Source organism: Eurosta solidaginis, chromosome 2, assembly GCF_040869045.1.
Source record: "Eurosta solidaginis isolate ZX-2024a chromosome 2, ASM4086904v1, whole genome shotgun sequence".
NCBI lineage: Eukaryota > Metazoa > Arthropoda > Insecta > Diptera > Tephritidae > Eurosta > Eurosta solidaginis.
The window spans coordinates 118,048,263-118,070,111 of record NC_090320.1 but is presented as its reverse complement, the minus strand read 5'-3'; the positions used below and the strand labels follow the sequence as shown (position 1 = coordinate 118,070,111).

The following is a 21,849-nucleotide window of genomic DNA, read 5'->3' as shown; positions in this document are numbered from 1 at the left end:
AAACCAAATTAGTATTCCAAGAAAAAGGTATTGAAACAATTCACAATTTATTGCAAAACAAATAGATCACATCTCACAGAAGTAACAAAAAATATACACAAAAGAAAATATGTGGAAATTTCCGTAGACATATATTATGCCTATACGATACTCACTTTTTTCCTGTATTGTGAGTGTGAAATACTGACAAAAATGTACCAAAACGTCTAATCACAACAATATTCCAAAGTACCAAAAATACTGGCACAAAATAACCGACTTCGGCATGTTATCGTTTACGTAAAACTTTTTATTTTCGTTCAAAATTATTCACAAAAAAAAACTGATGAAAATAGCGCAGAAAATATTCGCGTGCTCAGTTACTACATTTATCTCATCAAAAAATTTATTTCTTGTTTAAATTTGTTCACAAATTTTTCAAAATTGACTGATTTGGTCAGTATCACCTCCTAATGTTAGTTGGGTGGGCTCGGCAATTAAATACTTTAAAATGAACGCAGTATACGTTTTCAATGCGAAAATACTGAAATATTGATAAAATCTAAGTTTTGGTGGTAGAAGTAGTAGAAAATGAAAATGGGTCAAAAAGCTGGTAAATCTACCAATGCGGTAAAGTGCGTGCACTGACTGTCCGTATACTTATACCAACGTATGTACCCTGCAAAAATCGAGTGACCAAAAACGCACACAGCCACACGAATTTTTGACAGGGGTGACGATTTGGAATGAAAAATTTTGCAAATGAAATAGCATGCTGACAAATTTTGCTTTCCCACAATGTATCGTGCTCTCTCGCACCTATTATTTTCAAAGGGATAGCAAAATACGTCATTTTTGCGTGCGAAAAATCCGCCATTTCTAATTCTGCAGAAAAGTGGAAAATTTTTTCAATTTGTGTGATTTACATTTTGCAGAAATTAATATTTTTTGGTCTACTAAAGTGTGTTTTAGCAAAAAAAACTCATATCAATGTCTGCATGTTTATAAAGAAAGAAAGTGAAATATGTAATAGCATAGTATAAATAATCGTGAGCAATTCTAATGCAGAATAGTAAATTTTGATTTCCACATACATACAAGAAAAAAATTCTTGTTACCATTAAGATTTATTATCCCAAAATTGAAAAAAAAAAAAAGATTAGAAAATTCGGTGTAAAAAAACGGCTATGTGTGCAATAAAATCGCCTCTCTTGTTGAGATACCCCTCCATGGTCTCCATTAATTATTGTGACGGAGGTGTGTTTGCAGCAGCAAAGTGAATCCAAACAGTGTAGGTCGTGGTGGTTGTTGTTCGTGGTCCGCATCAACTGGACCAGGTGTGGCAATGACGCCACATCCAGTTATACCAAGGTATATACCACAACAGCAACCGGGTAATGCAAGGCCACGATAGCAGCAGCAACAACCTCCCAAGGCTGGCTATCATCGTTGATTTATAAAAAAACAGTGTTGTGCATCTTTAATGCTTAAATATTTCCTCTGTTGAAACAGTTTCCACGATTCACTGTTCAACGAAAGCAGCAGCCAGCGTATGCCACCACCGAACAGCTGATAACAAAAACTTGGATGCACAGCAGTTTAAAGCCAAAATGGAAGTTGAGGAAATATCTGAAAATAAGGTAAATATATGTTTCGTGTTATTAACAAAATCGCCCTAAATTTTATGAATTAACAGATCGCTACGAACGACAAAGCACCCGAACGTTTGATCAAAGAAAGCACTACAGAAATTATTGCCGGCGGGGCCGTATTCTACAATCCAGTACAAGAATTTAATCGTGATTTAAGTATTTCAGTACTTAATGTATACTCAAAGCGGTTGATAAGAGAGCGGGAAGCGGCGGCGCATAAAAATCCGCAAAATACAAAGGAAAGAAACAATGCTAATGACAAGAAACCATACACGGCTGGTGGTGTAAAATACGATGATGGACTGCGAATATTGGAAGCGCTTGCTGCAACAGGTTTACGTAGCATAAGTTATGCAAAAGAAGTAGCAGGCGTGCGTGAAATTGTTGCAAATGATCTATCTAAGGTGGCAGTAGATTCCATTAGCGTAAATATGCGACACAATGGAGTGGAACATTTAATTGTGCCAAGCGAAGGGGATGCAATGTAGGTTTGATATACGAATCAATAGCTAGTGATTTAACTGTAATAATCAATAATAAAATTCGCAATAGGACTCTCATGTACCTTTCAACTTCATATGAGAAGCGTTTCGATGTTATAGACCTAGATCCTTAATGTTGTCCGAATCGATTTCTGGATGGCGCTATACAATCACTGACGAGTGGGGGTTCATTACTTGTAACTGCGAATGATATGGCTGTGCTGGCAGGCAATACGCCTGAAGCCTGCAATGCCAAATATAGTTCTGTGCCTTTGCGTATGAAATGCTGCCATGAGATGGGATTGCGTATACTATTGCATTGTATTGAAACGCACTCTAATCGTTATGGAAAATATATTGAGCCACTTTTGAGCATTTCTGCCAATTTTTATATACGCGTATTTGTGCGTATGCATAGTAGTCAAGCGAAGTGTAAATATAGCATGAGGTTGGTATACAGCATTTTGGCCTTTTACCACAATCCAATTACTTACCATATCTTTATATTATGAACACAGCAAACAATGAATGGTATTTCAATGCACTGGTTGTGATACCTATACGCTACAGCCTATGGGTATTGTAAAAAGCAAGATCTCAGATAAAGGCAATGCGGAAGAAAAATTCGGTATACCAACTGGACCAAATGTTAATACAAATTGTGCGCATTGCGGTGATAAACATCATGTAAGTTTCAGCTATCCCACTTAAGTATTTAAACTCGAATAAATCAAATTTTTTCGTTCTTACTTAATTGGTGCTTAACCGTTTAAACGGTTATGTCCGTTCAAAAAGGCGCGTCAGTCGCTTTTTCAGAGGGTTAACTGGCACCAATTGTTCACACCAAATTGTTTCTTATATTCCCAAATATAGATGGGCGGTCCACTTTGGTCGCATCCCATACATGATCCAACGTTTGTTGAAGAATTGCTACAAATCATAGAAGAAAAACCGCTAAGTGATTTGGACACAACGTCGTTTAAAAGGTGTGTTATCGGCGGTATGCCTGAACTTGTATTGGGTACATGAGTTTTTATGTAAAAAATATTCATCATATCCAACATCAATACCTCGCATTCAATTGTGGACGCTGTACGCACTACATTGGGTTCACGTAATATGGACAAGCATATTGTTGATTCCAGTGGTAAGGCCACAATTTCAAATGATGGGGCAACCATTAAGAAACTATTGGATAAAATAATAACACAACGTAGCGTGCTCAAGTGGTATAAGCTTATCTGGAAAAGATATTTCGTAACGAAAACCCTGGAAGATTACCGCGCCTTGTCTGCTGTGGTTCAATAAAATATAACTTGGATGTTTGTTGCTCTTTTTCAATTTTCCTGAATACAAATGTCTGGATTGGAAAAATTTCAAGCAAATAAAGCTTGGCGTGCAAAAGTCAAGAAATTACTTGTCATGCAACGGTAAATGCTTATAAATATATCATTAAAATTGCATGCTTGTTTATGATGAGCCATTCGAGTGAGCATGGAGATGGATGTTTTAAATAGTGTAGAGTAAATTGGCTTACTATATAAGAATTCGAAATTTTTCCAAATCTTTGACTAAAAAGTAGCTACTAGCTTGTATAACTTTATTACTTTACTTTTAAAAAGATAAATCACTTTAGCATGGTAATATATACCTATTATTAAAAATTAATACAAACAATATCTTCAACATTTTTTTCTCGATTCACGAACACATTTAGAAAGGCTACAACGCCTGCTAAAGAGCCGGTATCTTGCCAACGCTTTAGCTTGGATGTAGAGGATGTGGATCAACACGAAAGTAACGTTGCTGTTAGCGGAAATGCAATGAACAAACTATTTGAAATGGAGGATGAAAATAAATCCAACCATGCAAACACTATAAAGAGGATTCCTTATAATTTTTCAACTAAGGCATCTTGTGACGAAACTATATTTGAATGCCAACAGCAACGTACGTCTGATGAAAGTTTTATGGCTTTGGAAAAAATGTGTGATAAAACAGCATCCGATCCTAACAGCACACTATTTAAGTACATACATAGCGAGAACAAGGATATGGTTAAAGAAGATGCTAAAAAGCGCAGCGCCGATGGAAACTATTTTAAAATCCCTTGTAAACAAGGTAAGTGAATATACAACATATTGAAAGTTGATAAGATTGCGTGGTATAAATTTAATAATATAATCTTAGAACTACAAGAAATAGATGAAGAAGCACAATCACTGCAACGTCTATTGCATGACTTATGCGTACAGGAGCAGCATCAATTGGATAATGAAACTCCTTTAAAAAGTATTGATGTAACACTACTAGAAGATATTGAAAAGCCATCTAAAATGTGGGACTCCACAATAGTGGGCGATACCACTTTACAAACTTCACCTTTGAAAATGGTGAAACTTCTCAGACCATCTACTATACTAGAGGAAAATTGCGAAGATCAGTCTAATAGTTCTTTGGGTGGTGATGATGCATCATCACACATAAGCTTTCAAAGCGCTCAAAAAGGCAGTGAAACTTCAGCGACAACAAGCTTTAAAAAAAAAGGCTTTACCTACACTCTAAATCTACGCCGTCATATACGTACTCATACCGGTGGAAAACCATACAAATGCGAATACTGCGAATGCACCTTTGCTGTAAGCGATCCAGTGCTGTCGCATTTACTTACGTACACATCTGGGCAAAAATATTCATAGATGTGAGTTTTGCCCATCAACTTTTCCTCACTTTACGAAGTTACGTACGCATTTAACTACGCACAAAGACGAAGATCCAGAAACGCGGGAGCGAAATATGACAGCCTTAAAGGAGGAGGAGGCTAAATTAAAGCAAAATTTGGCCACTAAAATTCAGCAGCCGCCAAAACCCAAACGAAAATATACGTGCAATTTCTGCAACAAGGGTAAAGGTTTATAAGACTGTGATTGTAAATGATATTCATTTTACTGATCGTTAATTCACAGATTTTACAACTTCATCTAAGCAAAAGCGACATATACGTATGCATACCGGCGAGCGACCATACTCGTGCTCAGAGTGTGGGAAATCATTCTCATTGAAATCGTAAGAATATACAATAGGGTTCAGAGTTTGAACGGGCGGCAGTTAAAAATGGATTTATTTTAAAAGTTAATAAAAAAACTTATATCTAAACATATCCGTAAAACGAAAGGCACAAAAACAAAAGCTCAGTAAAAATGGGACAACTAAATGAAAGCTTATATCCATATCGCCTGCTGATTGGATTATCACCCGGTTGTTGTTGTAGCAGTTAGGTGGGGCGAAACACTGCTCAACAATATCACCCGGTCTCGGGTGCCGTTTCGAAAAGCACCTTTCTCAGAAAATATTTGAATAACCCCGTATATTAGAAAAGCCCTATCACAGAATTCGGTTGAAGAATGCCCTAACTCAGATTTGGCTTCAAAAATGACCGATCTGAGCTCAAATACAACACATTTTGACAATAGCTAGAGTGTTTATGAAACAAATTCTAAGATAGGGCGTTCTTCAAACGAATTCTGAGAAAGGAAGTTTTTGGAATGGCAGCCGAGATTTGGTGATATTCCACTCAGCAGCCGATATGAATATATGGTAAGTCTCATTTTTACCGACCTTTCCTTTCCTTTCCTTTTTAACAAAACTTTTTTCTTTTAATGCACTCTTAAAATGAATCCATAAGCACTGTAACGTTAACAACTTTTTCATACTTGTTTTTTGATTTTTATTGAGAGTGGCGATTTTAATATTAGAACGGCTAATTTAGACAATTAAAATAACAAAAATTACTACAAATCCAAATTTTAGTGAGGACCTCTAGTTTACCATAAAAATATTAAAATTAAAAGTCCCCATCTATCCTATTCGAGCTAAAAAAAATTACTCGAGGTCAAAGGTCATTGCCTTAATAGCACCGCAGAAAAATTCCTCCAATTCTTTTCTCCTAGAGAGAACAATAATTGGGGAATAGGAATTTCGAATCTTCGAAGTCAGCTGATTTGCCAATTGAAATTTTGTTGCGCATTTCTATTTTTGTTAACAAATTAAAAGTTTAGTTATTGTTGCGAATTTGTTTAAAATTGAGAAAAAAAATATAAGCAAAGCAACAGGGAGCAACAAACGAATGATGCAACCATCTTTCACACGTTGTTATTGTAGCAGTGCTTCGCCCCATCCAATAGGTGCGACCGATCAGAAATTATCATCAATATCCTCTAACGGGAGTCCAAGGAAACTTGCTGTTTCGACAGGGGGGACCATAATGAAAGGGGTGTTAGAGGCGTTGGTTCCACATTACAATTAAAGAGATGGTTGGTGCCATGTGGGGACACATTGAAAGCGGGCATACATTTTGTATGCCGGGGTTGATTCTGGATAGGTAAGAGTTTAACCTGTTACAGTATCCAGAACGAAGTTGAGCTAGAGTGACTCGCTTTTCTCTGGGGAGTATGCGTTCCTCTTCCGCGAGGTTTGCATACTTTTCTTTGAGTACTGGATTCACCGGGCAATTCCTAGCATAAAGGTCCGACGCTTGTTTATGGAGTTCACCAAGGACCTGCTTGTGTTTTTTCGCTTCATACGGCTGGGTTCTCAGGAGCCGTATTTCCTCAAAATGCTTACGGAGATAACTCCTTAGGCCCCTAGGCGGTGCTGGTTGACCAATCAGATGTCTGTTGGGATGCTCAGGTTTCTGGGTATTCAACAGGAACTGTTTGGTCAGCATCTCATTTCTCTCCCTGATGGGGAGTATTCTCGCCTCATTATGCAGATGGTGTTCTGGGGACATAAGAAGACAGCCCGTGGCAATTCTGAGAGCAGTATTTTGGCAGGCCTGTAGCTTCTTCCAGTGGGTAATTTTTAGGCTTGGCGACCATATGGGTGACGCATAGCACTTAATCGGCTGGCTAATTGCTTTGTGTGTAGTCATGAGCGTTTCTTTATCCTTTCCCCAGGTACTGCCAGCGAGGGATTTGAGGATTTTGATACGGCTCTGATTTCTCGGAACAATTGCGGCTGCGTGCTCACCAAAATGTAGATCCTGATGAAAGTCACACCCAAAATTTTAAGGTGTAAGACAGTCGGTAGGGTAATGTCATATGGTCGACATTTGGCGCGGCCATGTTTTAAAAAGGATCACCGATGATTTGGTTGGTTGCAATATCAGGTTTCGCGAGGCGACAAAACTGGAGAGATTGGGGAGATAGCTGTTTATTTTATTACAAAGCTCATCGGTGTAGGAAACAATAGCATAGGTGTAGAAGCAATAGTGACTCCTTCTGGTGGTAAACGTAGCTATTGATATGTAGAAGTTAAACAGAAATTTGATGAATATGAGTTTTTTTTAAGTTATTGCAAAAAAGCGTTGAGGATTTTTAATATCTTACGAGGTACCTTCGTACATGTTTCTAAGAATGAAGAATGAGACCTATTCAAACTTCGCTATACTTTAACATACGATACTTTACCCCATTTTAACACAACTATCATTTATTGATTTTATTAAATTTTATAAAATGTTTCTTCCTCCACAGTTCCATTTCCGTATTGGATGGTAAATATGGCTTTCGCATTTTCTCCATCAATAACTGACAAGGTGGAAAAAATCTATGCGCGTAAATCGCAACATATCTTGGTCGAGCGTTTCTTCAATAGCTCTCTAGTGGTGATGGTGACAGCAGAAAAACCCAACTGTTTACAAATGTTACAATATATCAATTGCGTCTACGGCTCAAATACCCACAGTATATGAATGAATCGAACGCACCTAATTGTCTGCCTAACGGATAGTATACATATTCATCAAATCGAAAATATTGCATCAAACGAACTGGGTCTGAATACTGAAACAGTACACATATTCAAAATCGATGAGGAGGCTGTGATGATGGTATAGGGTGAGTTGTTGAATAACATACGAAAACCACTTTAACCCATCTATATATTTGCATTACAGCTAAAGCTTTACAAACAGCAAAAATCGCTGGCGCCAAGCAATTGGAAAAGGCAGTGAAGCATTCATCACACTGTACGGATGGTGTAAAGTTAGAAACTGCTGTTGAACAGCTGCCACCGACACAACGGTCATCTCTACTTCGCCGAGTAACGGCTCGTCCGACTATCTATCGAAGACAGTATAATCATATCTTTTGCCAACACAGGTTAGCGATGTGCTTGCACAGGAAAAGATTTCAATTGGAAAACAAAAACCAATTAAGAGAGTTTATTTATTATTAAAGTATTTACTTTTCTTTATATCAACAGTATTAATTTAAGTTGCAATATCACGTACATATATAATAAGGGATGTGATACGATTGATGTCGGAATTAGATTTGAAACCAATCAATACTCCTGCTAAGGGTTGTAGAATTATTGCTTGAATAATTAGATTTAGAACAATAATAAGTCTGACTTAATTACAAGTCGTACATTTTTAAATTCATCAATTACGACAGCAATCGGATTCTACGACACCTCTGAATATTCTTGATCTGAAAAAAGAGTATACCTAATCTGAATTTCTACTAAGCTTTCAGTTGTAGATTATTCAAATAATTGGAGTTTTTTCTAAAGCTTAAAATTATTTTCTACTCGCTTAGAAAAGATTTCAATTGGAAAACAAAAACCAATTAAGAGAGTTTATGTTATTATTAAAGTACTTACTTTTCTTTATATCAATTGTATTAATTTAAGTTGCAATATCACGTACATATAAAATAAGGGATGTGATACGATTGCTGACGGAATTAGATTTGAAACCAATCAATACTCCTGCTATGGGTTGCAGAATTATTGCTTGAATGATTAGATTTAGAACAATAATAAGTCTGACTCAATTACTAGTCGTACATTTTTAAGTTCATCAATTACGACAGCAATCAGATTCCACGACACCTTTGAATATTCTTGATCTGAAAAAAAAGAGTAAATCTAATCTGAATTTCTAATTAGCTTTTAGTTGTAGATTTAAATTGATTCAAATAATTGGAGTTTTTTCTAAAGCTCAAAATTATTTTCTGTTCGCTTGGAAAAGATTTCAATTGGAAAACAAAAACCAATAAGGCGAGTTTGTTTACTATTAAAATAATTACTTTTCTTTATATCAACTGTATTAATTTAAGTTGCAATTTCATGTGCATATATAATAAGGGATGTCGTAATACGATTGCTGTCGGAATTAGATTTGAAACCAATCAATACTCCTGCTAAGGGTTGCAGAATTATTGCTTGAATGATTAGATTTAGAACAATAATAAGTCTGACTCAATTACTAGTCGTACATTTTTAAATTCATCAATTACGACAGCAATCGGATTCTACGACACCTTTGAATATTCATGATCTGAAAAAAGAGTAAACCTAATCTGGATTTCTACTAAGCTTTAAGTTGTAGATTATTCAAATAATTGGAGTTTTTTCTAAAGCTTAATATTATATTTTGCTCGCTTAGAAGACATTGGAAAACAAAAACCAATTAAGCGAGTTTATTTATTATTAAAGTTCTTCTGTTTTATATGAACTGGATTAATATAAGTTCCAATTTCATGTACATATATAATAATATTGAAAATAATAAATATTGAAAATTCAATTTTTTTGGTTCATATTTTATTCATATGGCTGCTCCAGGTAAAGTAAATCTGCAGGTAAAATTCACGTTATATGGCGGTTATATAAATGGTAAAACCGCAGTAAAATTGATTGTCAAATGGCTCGAAAATGTAGAGTGAAATGACGAAAAAATGACCGCCATTTGACGAGCATTGTGACTTGTGTGAGTAGCACAGTGCTATGCTCACATCCTATAAGTGGGAGCGGAATGCACGATCACATTAATAGGAACGAAACGGAAAATTTGGTCACAAAAGTTAATCACGCCCATGCAAACGTGACTATGAATATAACCGCTGCAGAAAGTCACAATGACCGTAAAATGACTAGTAAAATGACGTGGAGCGTTTTTGCAGGGTACATATATATGCCTATTTTAAATGTACATTATATTAGTGATGCATAAAAAGATGCAAATGGGTAACCAAAACCCGTTTCTGACAATTCGGTATCGGAGCCAAATACTCTTCGGGAACCGTGTCATTTGATAAAGGCCGTCAAGTAAACAGGACTTCAAGCGAAATTGGAGAAAATTTGAACAAATAGTCGAAGGGCAATACAAAAAAGGTAAAAATTACACATTTTATACATTTTACCCTCCTTCCAAAACGAACCTTATTGATTTTTTTCATTATATAGCATAAGTTTTTGCGGTACATAAATTTTTTTTGCGGCGGGCAGAAAAGTTGTTGGTTTTTAGCACCAACAACACAAATACAACGACTTAACAGATCCCACATTATACACTCTCTACCCGGTTCGGCACCTGAATGTGCGAACCGAAAATCGTAAATGTTCAGTTTTCTGCAGCACTCGTATGCGGGGATAGCTAAAACGCTACCGGGTGACACAAAATAAGTAAAATAGGGCACTAAAGCCCCAGACACATAACGCGCATGGAAAGAGGCCATGCACATAACACGTGCGAATATCTTCTTAGGCAGCTACCGAGTTTCACCCCACTCACACGAAAAATTTAATTAACAAAGTTAGGGCTTACTCGCCACCGCACGCAGAACGAAGCAATATTGAGCTCGTGAATGCACAATCTTCTGTGTGTGATATGTGATGCTTGACTGCTTGACTGTCAGAAGTGAAGTGTAGAAATCTTGACATCATGGAAAAATCTACTATACTTTTTCACTTCCTGAATGGAAAAAATTATTAATGTAAAACACGCGGTGGTGAGTATTTAGTATACTGGTAGATGTATATATTTAGTTTAATCATTACTTTTCCCTCTTTATTTCCAGGAAACGCAATGGTTTTCTTCATAGCGTCGCTTTCTACGGTTTAACCGCCCGAATTTGTTGCGCGATTTTTGCCTAGCAAATGTAAATGAAAAACGAACGTAGCGACCTTGGTAGTGGAGTTTTTAAATAAATAACCTGTGCTAACCTAAATCGTTGCTAAAGAAGGGTAGTTAATAAGTAAAGCGGTTTGTGTAGAAAGGCAAATATTCGTGTAAGCCAGAAGCATAAAGTTGCATATATAAGATGAAAAAATAGCCATATTTGGGCATGTGACGACAATATCGAAATAAAATGAAAAACGAAAATGGTAGAAATCTGATTAAGCGCAGTCTAGAAAATCGGTTGTGTATTGGAAAATAATGGTGAAAGTTTGGAAAAAGTGCAATAACGAATTTTCATACAATATTTAATTGACTGCCAGCTTTTACGTGCTCTTTCCATATTGGACTGAATACTTCTCGTGTGCGAGAATGTTAGAATCTTGTTGTGTTGTACCACCCGCATTACAAGACTATTGTACCAAAGATGATATACAATTGCTCACTCACAATATTCCAGAAGTATTGCTGCCCAAGTATCAAGTACATGTTCGATGTCGCGGTGTGATTCCGGCAAGAGGTTACATTGTTGGTGCTAGCAGAAATGAAAATATGACGGTTTGAATAGCAGTAGCAGCAGCAACAACAGTATGTATTGTACAATGTATACAGCATTTTTTTGAAAATTTCGATCAAAAATATTCAGATATCATTGTAAAATTGGGCTTTAATTGTTTTATGAGTAATATTTGAATGCTTTCCACAGTCATTCTCGGATCATATTCGTGAAGATATTTCAATCGCCTTGGTTGAGCTTTTTGATACATTTTGAATGCAATTATCATGCATTTATTCTGCGTATCTCATACAAAATAGGATACTACTACTTACTTACTAGTTAATCAGGGGAGAAAGCATGCGGAAGTGAGTTGTTTGAACCAAAGGTTCTCGCAAACAAACCATACCATACCAGTTCAAGAAGTGAAGTGTGTGTTTTGTGTTCGTTCAGAATTTTTTACTAAAATTTGTGAGATTCAATAAATTTCAGCAAACAACGTTTGTAGGCTTAACCAGCTAATTTATTTTATATTCATTAATTAAATGTCGTATAAACGCAAACAAGCCATACCAATATACGACCTGCGTCAAAATCTTAAAATACGATATGGTACGGGATGTTGAAGCCATATCCAGGTACATATGTCAAGAGAGTTTCACCCACCTGGGTTTCAAATAGTTCACAACCCTTGTATTGTCTAATGGTTGGAGTTGTGTTTTCTGGGACGCCGAAGGTGGAGAAATGGTTTGGGACATCTCTTGTTAGGAGCAGTATACAGTATTTCTTGTCTTGAAGAATAACATTTTAATATATCGTGTCTGAACTTCATGATTGAAAAAATGTAAAATTTTAACAAGTACAACGTTCATGATTCTGTGAAGAAAGATTATCAGAAAACATTCAGAGAGCTGAAAAATGATAAAAATTTTGATCACCTAAAGTAAACACATTTGATTCAAATATGATTCCAAAATGTGATTGAAAAACCATATTCAGTTTTTGGTCATCAAAGGTATTCATATTTGATTATTTCTTTTGTGTAATTGTATGATAACTCATTATTTAGTCAGAAAGAGTAATCAAATTGTATTGAACTGTAGGGAAATTCAAAATTTGATCACCTAAATGCTGAGTGGGTAATAGAAACAATAGAACTCTATACAAAGGGCGTAGGCTCGGGACACCATATATTAGGCGGTAATTATATGCGTTTGATGCTAATATTGCAATAAGTTAGAATGGATCATAAGTAGCGTGCCTGCACTTTGGGGGTGCTAATAAATTGCTTACAAATTTAAATTGACCTCAAATATTGGGATGAGTAAGGACAATATAGGTATGTTTGTGGTAGCCGAAGAGAGATTTACAAGGGACTTCTACAAGGCCTTATTAGGGTCATTGCGCGCTCTAAACCTTATAATCGCTGATAAGACATACATGTACACACATACATCCGTACATTGTTTTAGGAGTAGAGTAGCAAACGGAACTAAAAATGATCTAACATTCATATATATTTGTCAGACCCTATATTTAGTACTATTGTAGCTTTTAGCATTATGAAGATGGATGGACCATAACGTGTCATGTTAACACCTTTTCGCCGGCTTCCATATATGTATGTACATACTTATATCTTGATTTCTTAATATAAACTTAACCAATGCACCACTTCTGAATCACAGACAATACACTTTAAAATTATTCTGGAAAGCATGACAATAACCCATAGCAACCTGAGGTATTTCCACGCTATATTCCGAGTAGATACTGATCACGCGTCAACTAAGCAATGATAAGTTACCAGAATATACTATTGATAACTGAGTAATGCAGTTGCCAACGTAGGTATAACGTACGTATTTGAAGCTTATCCAACATTTATTAAACATGTTCGGGGTGGCGTAGAAAAATAAATAGACAGTGACGGAGAACGGTCTACATACACCCCCCTTTTCCACTGGATTGAAAGGCTAATAATTTTCCTGAAAAAATGGGATTATACCGTGGTATAACTGACTCACTTTGTTTTATTGATTTTCACAATAAACTACAAAAACCCTCCCTTTAGCATAAAATAGCAAAGCTATGGGGAAGAAACAAAAAAAAACAAAAAACCAACGTCCATACAGTACACAAATAATCTGTTTTAGTATGAATAACCTCACGTAGCTCTAAATAATGTTGTTTTATAATAACATCTTGAAACCGTCGTGGCGTTGAGGCTACTAAATTCGTTAACAGGAGTTATACTGTTCTAAATTTCTGTGATGCGTTCTTTGAGGACAGCAGCGCTAGAAACCGGGTTTTTTTTCCATGCCTAAAGCCGTTTAGTATGCTTTGGAGCCTAATTTCGGAAAACATAACTTCCCCAAAATTATCGTTTTGCTCCATTACCGTGATCGGTGCTTCATAGGGTAATTTTGGTTTTTTTGAAATAAAGTTTAAATAAAAATGATTGGAAACCTTTTGTGCTCCACGCACGTGAGAAAAAAACTTTGCGCGCTAAGCTATCAGCTTTTAAATTTTAAGGAAAAACTTTTTTTGTCAGCCATGAAAGTCTTAGAGGAGCATGTTGAAGATATGCCATTATCATGAGTAAAATTTTGGGAACGTGTTGGTTTGGCCCCCATTTGTTTGTTTGTATGAATGTGACTCCGGCAAATAGGAGGTGTGTGAATGGCTCCGCTAAACATAGGAGCGTATAGTTCACTCATGCCAAAACAGGCAGTTGTATGAATGTGACTCCGCTAAAATAGGAGGTGTGTGAATGGCTCCGCTAAACATAGGAGCGTATAGTGCACTCATGCCAAAACATAGGCAGTTGTAGGGTTTGGTGATAATACTTCGATAGGGTTTGGTTACGCGCATCGGCGAGGAAAGCTTTGAGTTCGGATCGCAGTGCTCGAGAGGCACCGACGAAGTTTGTTCCGTTGTCGGAGTATATGTTCTTCGGACATCCTCGCCTGGCGACAAACCGATCGAAAGCTGCTAAAAAGGCGGCGGTACTGAGGTCAGTCGCGACTTCTAAATGAATCGCCTTGGTGGCAAAGCAGACAAAGAGGCAGACGTAACCCTTTGATATGCGGCATCCTCTTCCGCTATAAGATTTGATGTCAAACGGTCCGGCAAAATCTACCCCCGTATTGGTGAAAGCCCAGGAAAAGGTGGTTCGCTCTGGAGGTAGATCTCCCATCAGTTGGGTTTGGGTCCGTTTGCGGAATATGGTGCAGGTTTTGCAATTATGTATGACCGATCGGATCATATTTTTTACCCTAGGAATCCAATATTCTGTGCGTAGGCGACGAAACATCAGTTGGTTCTCACCATGCAGGGTATCTTTGTGGATGAACTGGACAAGAAGTCGTGTGAGCCGGCAGTCATATGGCAGAATTATCGGGTGCCGTTCACTGTAGGGAAGATCCTTGGCCCCTGAAAGACGACCGCCCACCCTCAATATGCCCTTTTCATCGACAAGGGGGGTAAGAGGCAGGATCTCACTCTTTGATCCGATGAGTTTCCCGGATTTTAAACTCGAAAGTTCCTCCGAATAATGCTTCCGTTGGTAGAGAGTTATTAAACGATTTGTCGTGGCCTGAATTTCATTGGGTGAAATGAAGTACGATTCCGCTTTAAAGGAAGATTTTGTTTTAGTATTGGTTCTTTGCGAAAACCTTATAATATATGATATGACCCGCAAGGCTCTTAAAAGTTCTGAAAACCTTTCTAGGATATCCTCATTTCCACTTATTTTTGATGTGGTAAAGGCTTTTACGCGCTTTTGCTCAATATTTGTCTGATACTCCTTTTCTTGATTTGGCCACTTTGAATTGTCTTCTTGTAACCAAGAAGGTCCCTGCCACCACAAGGAGCTTGCGACTAGGTCTTTTGCTGACATCCCTCTGCTAGCCAAATCTGCTGGGTTTGATGCAGACTCTACGTGGTGCCAGGCACTGTTCCCTACCTTTTCTACGATTTTGGTTACTCGATGAGCAACAAACGTTGACCAAGAGCAGGGAGGTTTTTTAATCCACGCTAAAACAATCGTTGAGTCAGTCCATAGATGTGTATGGAATTTTCCCAAGTTCAGGTTTTCGCGCACGGTTTCTAAAATTTCGGCTAACAAGACTGCTCCACACAGTTCTAATCTGGGTAGCGAAATTGTTTTTACGGGAGCTACTCTTGTTTTCGCAATTAGTAGGCTGACGTGGACCTCCTCATTAACCCTTGCCCTAAGAAATATTGTAGCTGCACAGGCTTTTTCGGATGCGTCGCAGAATCCATGTAATTCAACGTCCGCATTTAGTGTAAAATTTACCCATCTTGGTATCTGAATATTGTTAATATCCGGGTAGTCCTCCATAAAGGTTTGCCATTTATCTAGGGTACGCGTGGACACTGCCTCGTCCCAGTCCGTTCCTTCCAGCCAGATGTTTTGCATTATGATCTTGGCTACTATGATGACTGGCGCGAGCCATCCCAAAGGATCGAAGAGTTTGGCGATCGCTGAAAGTATTGCCCTTTTTGTCAGGGCCTCACGATTTTCGATAGGTTTTGCGGTAAAATAGAAATAATCCGAATGCGCGTTCCATCTGATGCCTAATGTTTTGACTGTACTCGCATCCTCGAATTCCAGAAAATCTTCGTTTAGCAAGTGGGATTTTGGGATTCCTTTCAGTATTCGGCTGCAGTTCGAAGTCCACTTTCGCAAAGAAAAACCTGCTGACCGTAGTACGTGGGTGACTTCCTCCCGAGCTTTAATTGTAGACTCTATGCTGTGGCCTCCTGCTAGCACGTCATCGACGTACATGCTTGTATGCAGAATGCTGGCTGCTATGTGTGATGAAGTCTCTACATCATCTGCTAGTTGGTGCAGTGTCCTTATTGCCAAATACGGTGCACAGTTAACTCCAAACGTTACTGTCTTTAATTCATAGACGTTGATAGGATCCCATGGATTATTGCGAAATACTATTCTTTGGTACTGGGTTTGGTTGGGCATTTCCCATATTTGGCGATACATCTTCTCTATGTCGCCATTAAAGACATATTTGAAGAATCGCCAACGAAGGAGCAGAATTGTTAGGTCGGCCTGCAGTACGGGGCCGGTGTATAACACTTCATTCAAACTAGTGCCATTGGCAGTGGGACACGATGCGTTAAAAACTACTCTTACTTTTGTAGTCGTGCTCTCCTCTTTTATTACCGCATGATGAGGCAAAAAATAGCAATTTGTTGCATGGGGAGGGATAATTGTGGGAACTTTTGTAATATGCCCTAGTGTTTCGTATTCCGCTAATACTCTGTTGTATTCAGTTTGCAGGGCTCGCGTTTTCGATAGACGCGTCTCGTTTTGGTAAAACTGAGAGCAAGCGCTTTTCAGAGAGGGCCCTAATGTGATGCTGTTTGGAAACCCCTGCTTGAATGGTAGGGCTACGATGTATTTCCCATCAGTATTCCTTTTTGTTGTCGCTTTGTAAAGTGCCTCGCAATAGACATTATCCTCAGTGGGGGACCTTTTCTTAGGGATATCTTCTAGTTCCCAAAAGGCAGTCAATTGTTTCTCGATGCTGATTTCATTAAAAAAAGATACTCGGTTATTAATTGGCTGAGTTGCTTCTGTGCAACCGGTTAATATCCAACCGAAGACGGTTTCTTGGGCGAGAAGCGTATTTAAGACGTTCTTCCGTATGCCGTCTAGAATTACTTGAGGATAAATGTCGCCTCCTAGGATTAGGTCCACTGGTTCGTTAACGAAGAACCTTTTATCCGCCAGAACAAGATCAGGGAACTCTTGTCGAGTCATTGCGTCAACTTGACATGTTGGAAGATCCCCTGTCAACTGAGGTAGGACCAGAACCACTGTATCAATGCATACTAAGGGGTTTATAAGGGAACCCAGTCTTATGGAGCAGGACTCTTTCACTTGCGCAGATGGTGTGTTATTAATGCCTGAAACTTGGACGTGCAATCGTTTCGATGGCAGATGTATTCTGTTTTTGAGTCTTTCTGTTATAAACGAACATTCAGACCCAGAGTCTATAAGTGCTCTCGCGGTGAAATCCACTCCATTATAGTTTATTTTCACTCGTGCTGTGCCTAGTAATACCCCCTTTGTTGTATGTGCATGACAGGAAGAGACGCTATTAATATTTTCTTTTCTCTTTTCAGAGTCCATCCTTGCCCTTGCCTGTTGTGAAGTGGAGGGTATGTTATCATTGTTATGTTGGTTGCCCCTTTGGAGCGTTGTTGATGTTGTTTTTGGATGAGCTGTCGGAAGGTGGAGCAAGGTGTTGTGCCTTGAGTGACATGAGTTGCAGTTGAATGGACTCGTGCATCTTGTCACTGTGTGCCCAGCCGACAAGCAGATCAGACAACAGTTGTTGCTTTTCACATAAGCTATTTTGTCTGCCGTGGACAGCTAACGGAATTTTTGGCAGTTTCGTAATTTGTGCTCCTTACTGTTGCACATCTTACATGCCGTTTTTGGAACGCTGGCTTGGTAAACTCCAAGTTTTGTAGGCATTTCCTTTGAACTATTCGTATGAGTTTTGGGCGGCTTGGATGGTTTGCTACCCTTTATGTCAGACACAGTTTCTAGAGTCTGAAAACGGCTGGACAGGAATTTGTCCATATCCTCCCATTTTGGGATGTCCGTTTTCTTCTCTACGGTTTGTTCCCATAGCGCCAAGGTGGATTCCGGGAGCTTTGTGGAACATAAGTATGTTATAATTGCATCCCAGTTTGTAATGTCGATTTGGTGACATTGAAGAGCCGATATGCAATTATTTATTTCGCGTTGTAATTTTTTTATTGCTGTTCCGCATTCGTATTCGACTGCCGTAAGATTAAACAAAAGCTTCAATTGCGTGTTCACTAGGACACGCTTATTCTCATACCTGTCTTTTAAGTTTTTCCAGGCTGTTTGAAACCCTTCATTCGTCAGGGAGCACCTTTCTACTATTTCTTTTGCTTCCCCTTGAGTTTTCTGCCTTAGGTAGTAAATTTTTTCAACATCTTGCAGATCCTTGTTGAGAATATATAAGGCCGTGAACATATCTCTAAAAGCCGGCCAAGAAAGGTAATCACCTTTAAACTCATCGGTATCGCAAGGGGGCAGCCGGATTTTATGTCCATGATTCGGATTGGTTTCCACTTTTGTGGCAGGGACATTTGCAGGTGGTGCTAATTTTTCCACTTCAGCAGCGATCGTAGCCATGCATTTCATATAGCATGCGAAACAGCTTTTATTTTTCTGCTTAATGGATTGCAGGTCCTCTTTCGTAATATCTGTAGAGTTGAGGAGACCTTCATAAAGTGACTTTGTCTTCTTCCATAGTGATTTCAGCTCCTCTTGCTGTATTGCAAGGGTGTGTTTGTTTTGTTCAGCGATTGGCTTCGCATTGAACTCCTGCTCAAACTCCACTATGGAGTCTGTCATTCTTATGTAGGTCTCCATTTTTTTTATTATTTTAAATATCTTGTCTCTTTTAAGGAACGAGAGCGGAAGTAATGACTCTTAGTATTGTGCTTGCAACGAAAGCGAAACTATAAGAATTGACACAGATAGAAATCTGTTTCAAGATTTAATGTGTCTAATTATTTGTGTATTATTGTTGAAATTTCTAAGAGTGACACAGATAGAAATTTGGATGCAAATTTAATGTGTCAAAATTGTTATTTGATGAAAAGGTGTAGTGGGCTAATTGTGCCAAACCAAATTAGTATTCCAAGAAAAAGGTATTGAATGCAATTCTGTACTTCTTCGACGATGAAAAACGTAATGAACTTATTTATTTTGATTTATTTTCCTGTTTGATACACAATTTTGAAAATAACTTTATTATGGACTGTAAGTAAATAGTGTCTCCTACCAGCCACTAGCCATCCAATGGTGTATATAAGTCGTAGTGGCTTGGATATTGTGTACAAGTGTATAAACTGAAGTGAATCTGTGACAAGTTTACAAAAAACATCAACCAGGTGGAAATAAAGGTGTTGTGTACTTCTTATCGAAATTTCGAATGAAAAGAGACTATCCCTAAGCCTTATGTTGCACAGTGCAGTGGAGGTGAGGAGAGAAAAAATTTTTTTTTTTTTTTTCCACTGCCTGTCTGCCTTGAGCTGTGTCGGAGGACTCTTACCACTGGTGGGGGAGTCAACCGATAGTCAAAAGGCGATTGGTGTGTTTAAAAAACACGAAATTTCCACCTACTTCGGATTATAAACCTATCACGAGTTCACTTCTATACGTTCACGTATTGCAAAAAAAATGGTGGTGCATGAACTAATAGAACCAACGTACCTTGTGTCACTTAAGTGATGATGTGTTTTATGATATGTGTGTAGATGTGCGGACTGTATGAAGTGTTGACTGTATGATGCGATGACTATATGATGTGCGGAATGTATGAAGTGTTGACTGTATGTTTGCGATGACTATATGATGTGATGATAATGTGATGTGCGGACTTTATGATGTGATGACTGTGTATATACAATGCTCGCTATTACCACTTGTCGCTAATTAATGGCTGATCGCTGGTATTTCTTTTAAGTCTCACTTATTTTATTGCAAATTTCCACCGTCGATTATAATATTTTGTTGAAAAATTTTCACTTTAAATTTTAATGCGCTGGCTGAATATTGTGTTCACTTCGATTTTCCTGGCGCGATAGGACCAATGGTTACGTGTAATTCGGGGACGATGGGGATTCGCTCGCACGTAACACCAAAAAAGAAATGTAAAAGAAAAGGGACTAGTTAGTGACTTATTAAAAACCAACACTTTCACTAATCTAATTAACAACAAACTTTCTTTATTCAATAATTCAAAGTAAATGGAAAAATTAAATTACGAAGTATTTCGGAAATCACTTTAATTTAATGGTTTGGAATTTGCACTTGAAACAATGAATGCTTACCTTCGGTGTGGTTGCTGGAGCTCACTTGCTGATGTTCAAAGAAAAAGTGAAGTGAAAAAGAAAGAAAGAGTCCATGGCACCCGCCGATTGCTAACTTTCGTCGAGTTTTCCCCTACTCAATTAGTTCTCGGCTGTGCAAGGACAGTTACCGGTAATGGTTAAGTATACGGGCCGTATTAGGGTGAACTAAAAGTTATTTTAAAAATATTTAGGCTGGTGGCCTAAACATATTGAGGGTGGGCGGTCGTCTTTCAGGGCAATGGTTACGTGTAATTCGGGGACGATGGGGATTCGCTCGCACGTAACACCAAAAAAGAAATGTAAAAGAAAAGGGACTAGTTAGTGACTTATTAAAAACCAACACTTTCACTAATCTAATTAACAACAAACTTTCTTTATTCAATAATTCAAAGTAAATGGAAAAATTAAATTACGAAGTATTTCGGAAATCACTTTAATTTAATGGTTTGGAATTTGCACTTGAAACAATGAATGCTTACCTTCGGTGTGGTTGCTGGAGCTCACTTGCTGATGTTCAAAGAAAAAGTGAAGTGAAAAAGAAAGAAAGAGTCCATGGCACCCGCCGATTGCTAACTTTCGTCGAGTTTTCCCCTACTCAATTAGTTCTCGGCTGTGCAAGGACAGTTACCGGTAATGGTTAAGTATACGGGCCGTATTAGGGTGAACTAAAAGTTATTTTAAAAATATTTAGGCTGGTGGCCTAAACATGCCGGTCCCCTTGCGGCGACCAAGCTGAGAACAAACAACCAGTCCGAATTGACATCTAAGATAATACATGTAGCGATATATTGGGTGTACAGAATATGAAATAAAGTAGGATTCGTACGTTGTTCTCTATCGCCTTGTGGTGATGGCTCCCATTTCTCGATAAATACTGTGGATGAGAGAAAAATGGTTAATACATAAATACGTGGTTCCATTTAGTTCAATGCACCTTATTAGATTAAAATGTGGATGTGGAGCTATCTGTAGATATGTTGTAGATATAAAAATATTCTGCGATTGGCTTACTGTTGGTAGGCCCCCGAGATGACCAGGCCAAATATGATGGCCTGAGCTAGTAGCCCGTTAGTCGTGGACGGTGGCGTGCCGCTGATCATAAGACTGGCATAAACATCAGCGCCGAGTGTAAGTCGCACTGGTGCGGCGCGGTAAAAATCGGGGTCTGCCAACCGCATAAACTGGAAAGGCGTTGCGATTGTGGAGTCTACGCTAGCGATCGGGTTGAGACGGTTATGGCGTGTTATTACTATAGCTTGGGTGATTACCCTCCCTGCTACCCCATACTTCCCGCGCAATATGAGTGTACATCTCGTTGGTGACGTG

General features: G+C 38.2%; 1 protein-coding gene across 4 annotated transcripts; it reads left to right on the top strand.

The window, feature by feature from the left end:
- Positions 1 to 794: 794 nt before the first annotated feature.
- LOC137240182 (zinc finger protein 10-like) lies at positions 795 to 9,707 on the top strand. Of its 4 annotated transcripts, XM_067766122.1 has the most exons (8): positions 1,975 to 2,115; positions 2,184 to 2,561; positions 2,632 to 2,800; positions 2,987 to 3,099; positions 3,831 to 4,234; positions 4,304 to 5,018; positions 5,080 to 5,179; positions 7,648 to 7,786. In XM_067766122.1, exons 3-6 carry the CDS (start codon positions 2,642 to 2,644, stop codon positions 4,810 to 4,812), a joined length of 1,185 nt encoding a protein of 394 aa, XP_067622223.1. In that variant the 5' UTR covers positions 1,975 to 2,115; positions 2,184 to 2,561; positions 2,632 to 2,641; the 3' UTR covers positions 4,813 to 5,018; positions 5,080 to 5,179; positions 7,648 to 7,786. The 4 variants fall into 4 exon arrangements, with proteins under 4 accessions (XP_067622221.1, XP_067622222.1, XP_067622224.1 ...); XM_067766120.1 differs by lacking the exons at positions 2,184 to 2,561; positions 2,632 to 2,800; positions 2,987 to 3,099 and adding an exon at positions 795 to 1,619 and having other exon boundaries at positions 1,676 to 2,115; XM_067766121.1 differs by lacking the exons at positions 2,184 to 2,561; positions 2,632 to 2,800; positions 2,987 to 3,099; positions 5,080 to 5,179 and adding an exon at positions 795 to 1,619 and having other exon boundaries at positions 1,676 to 2,115; positions 7,648 to 7,778.
- Positions 9,708 to 21,849: the final 12,142 nt, after the last annotated feature.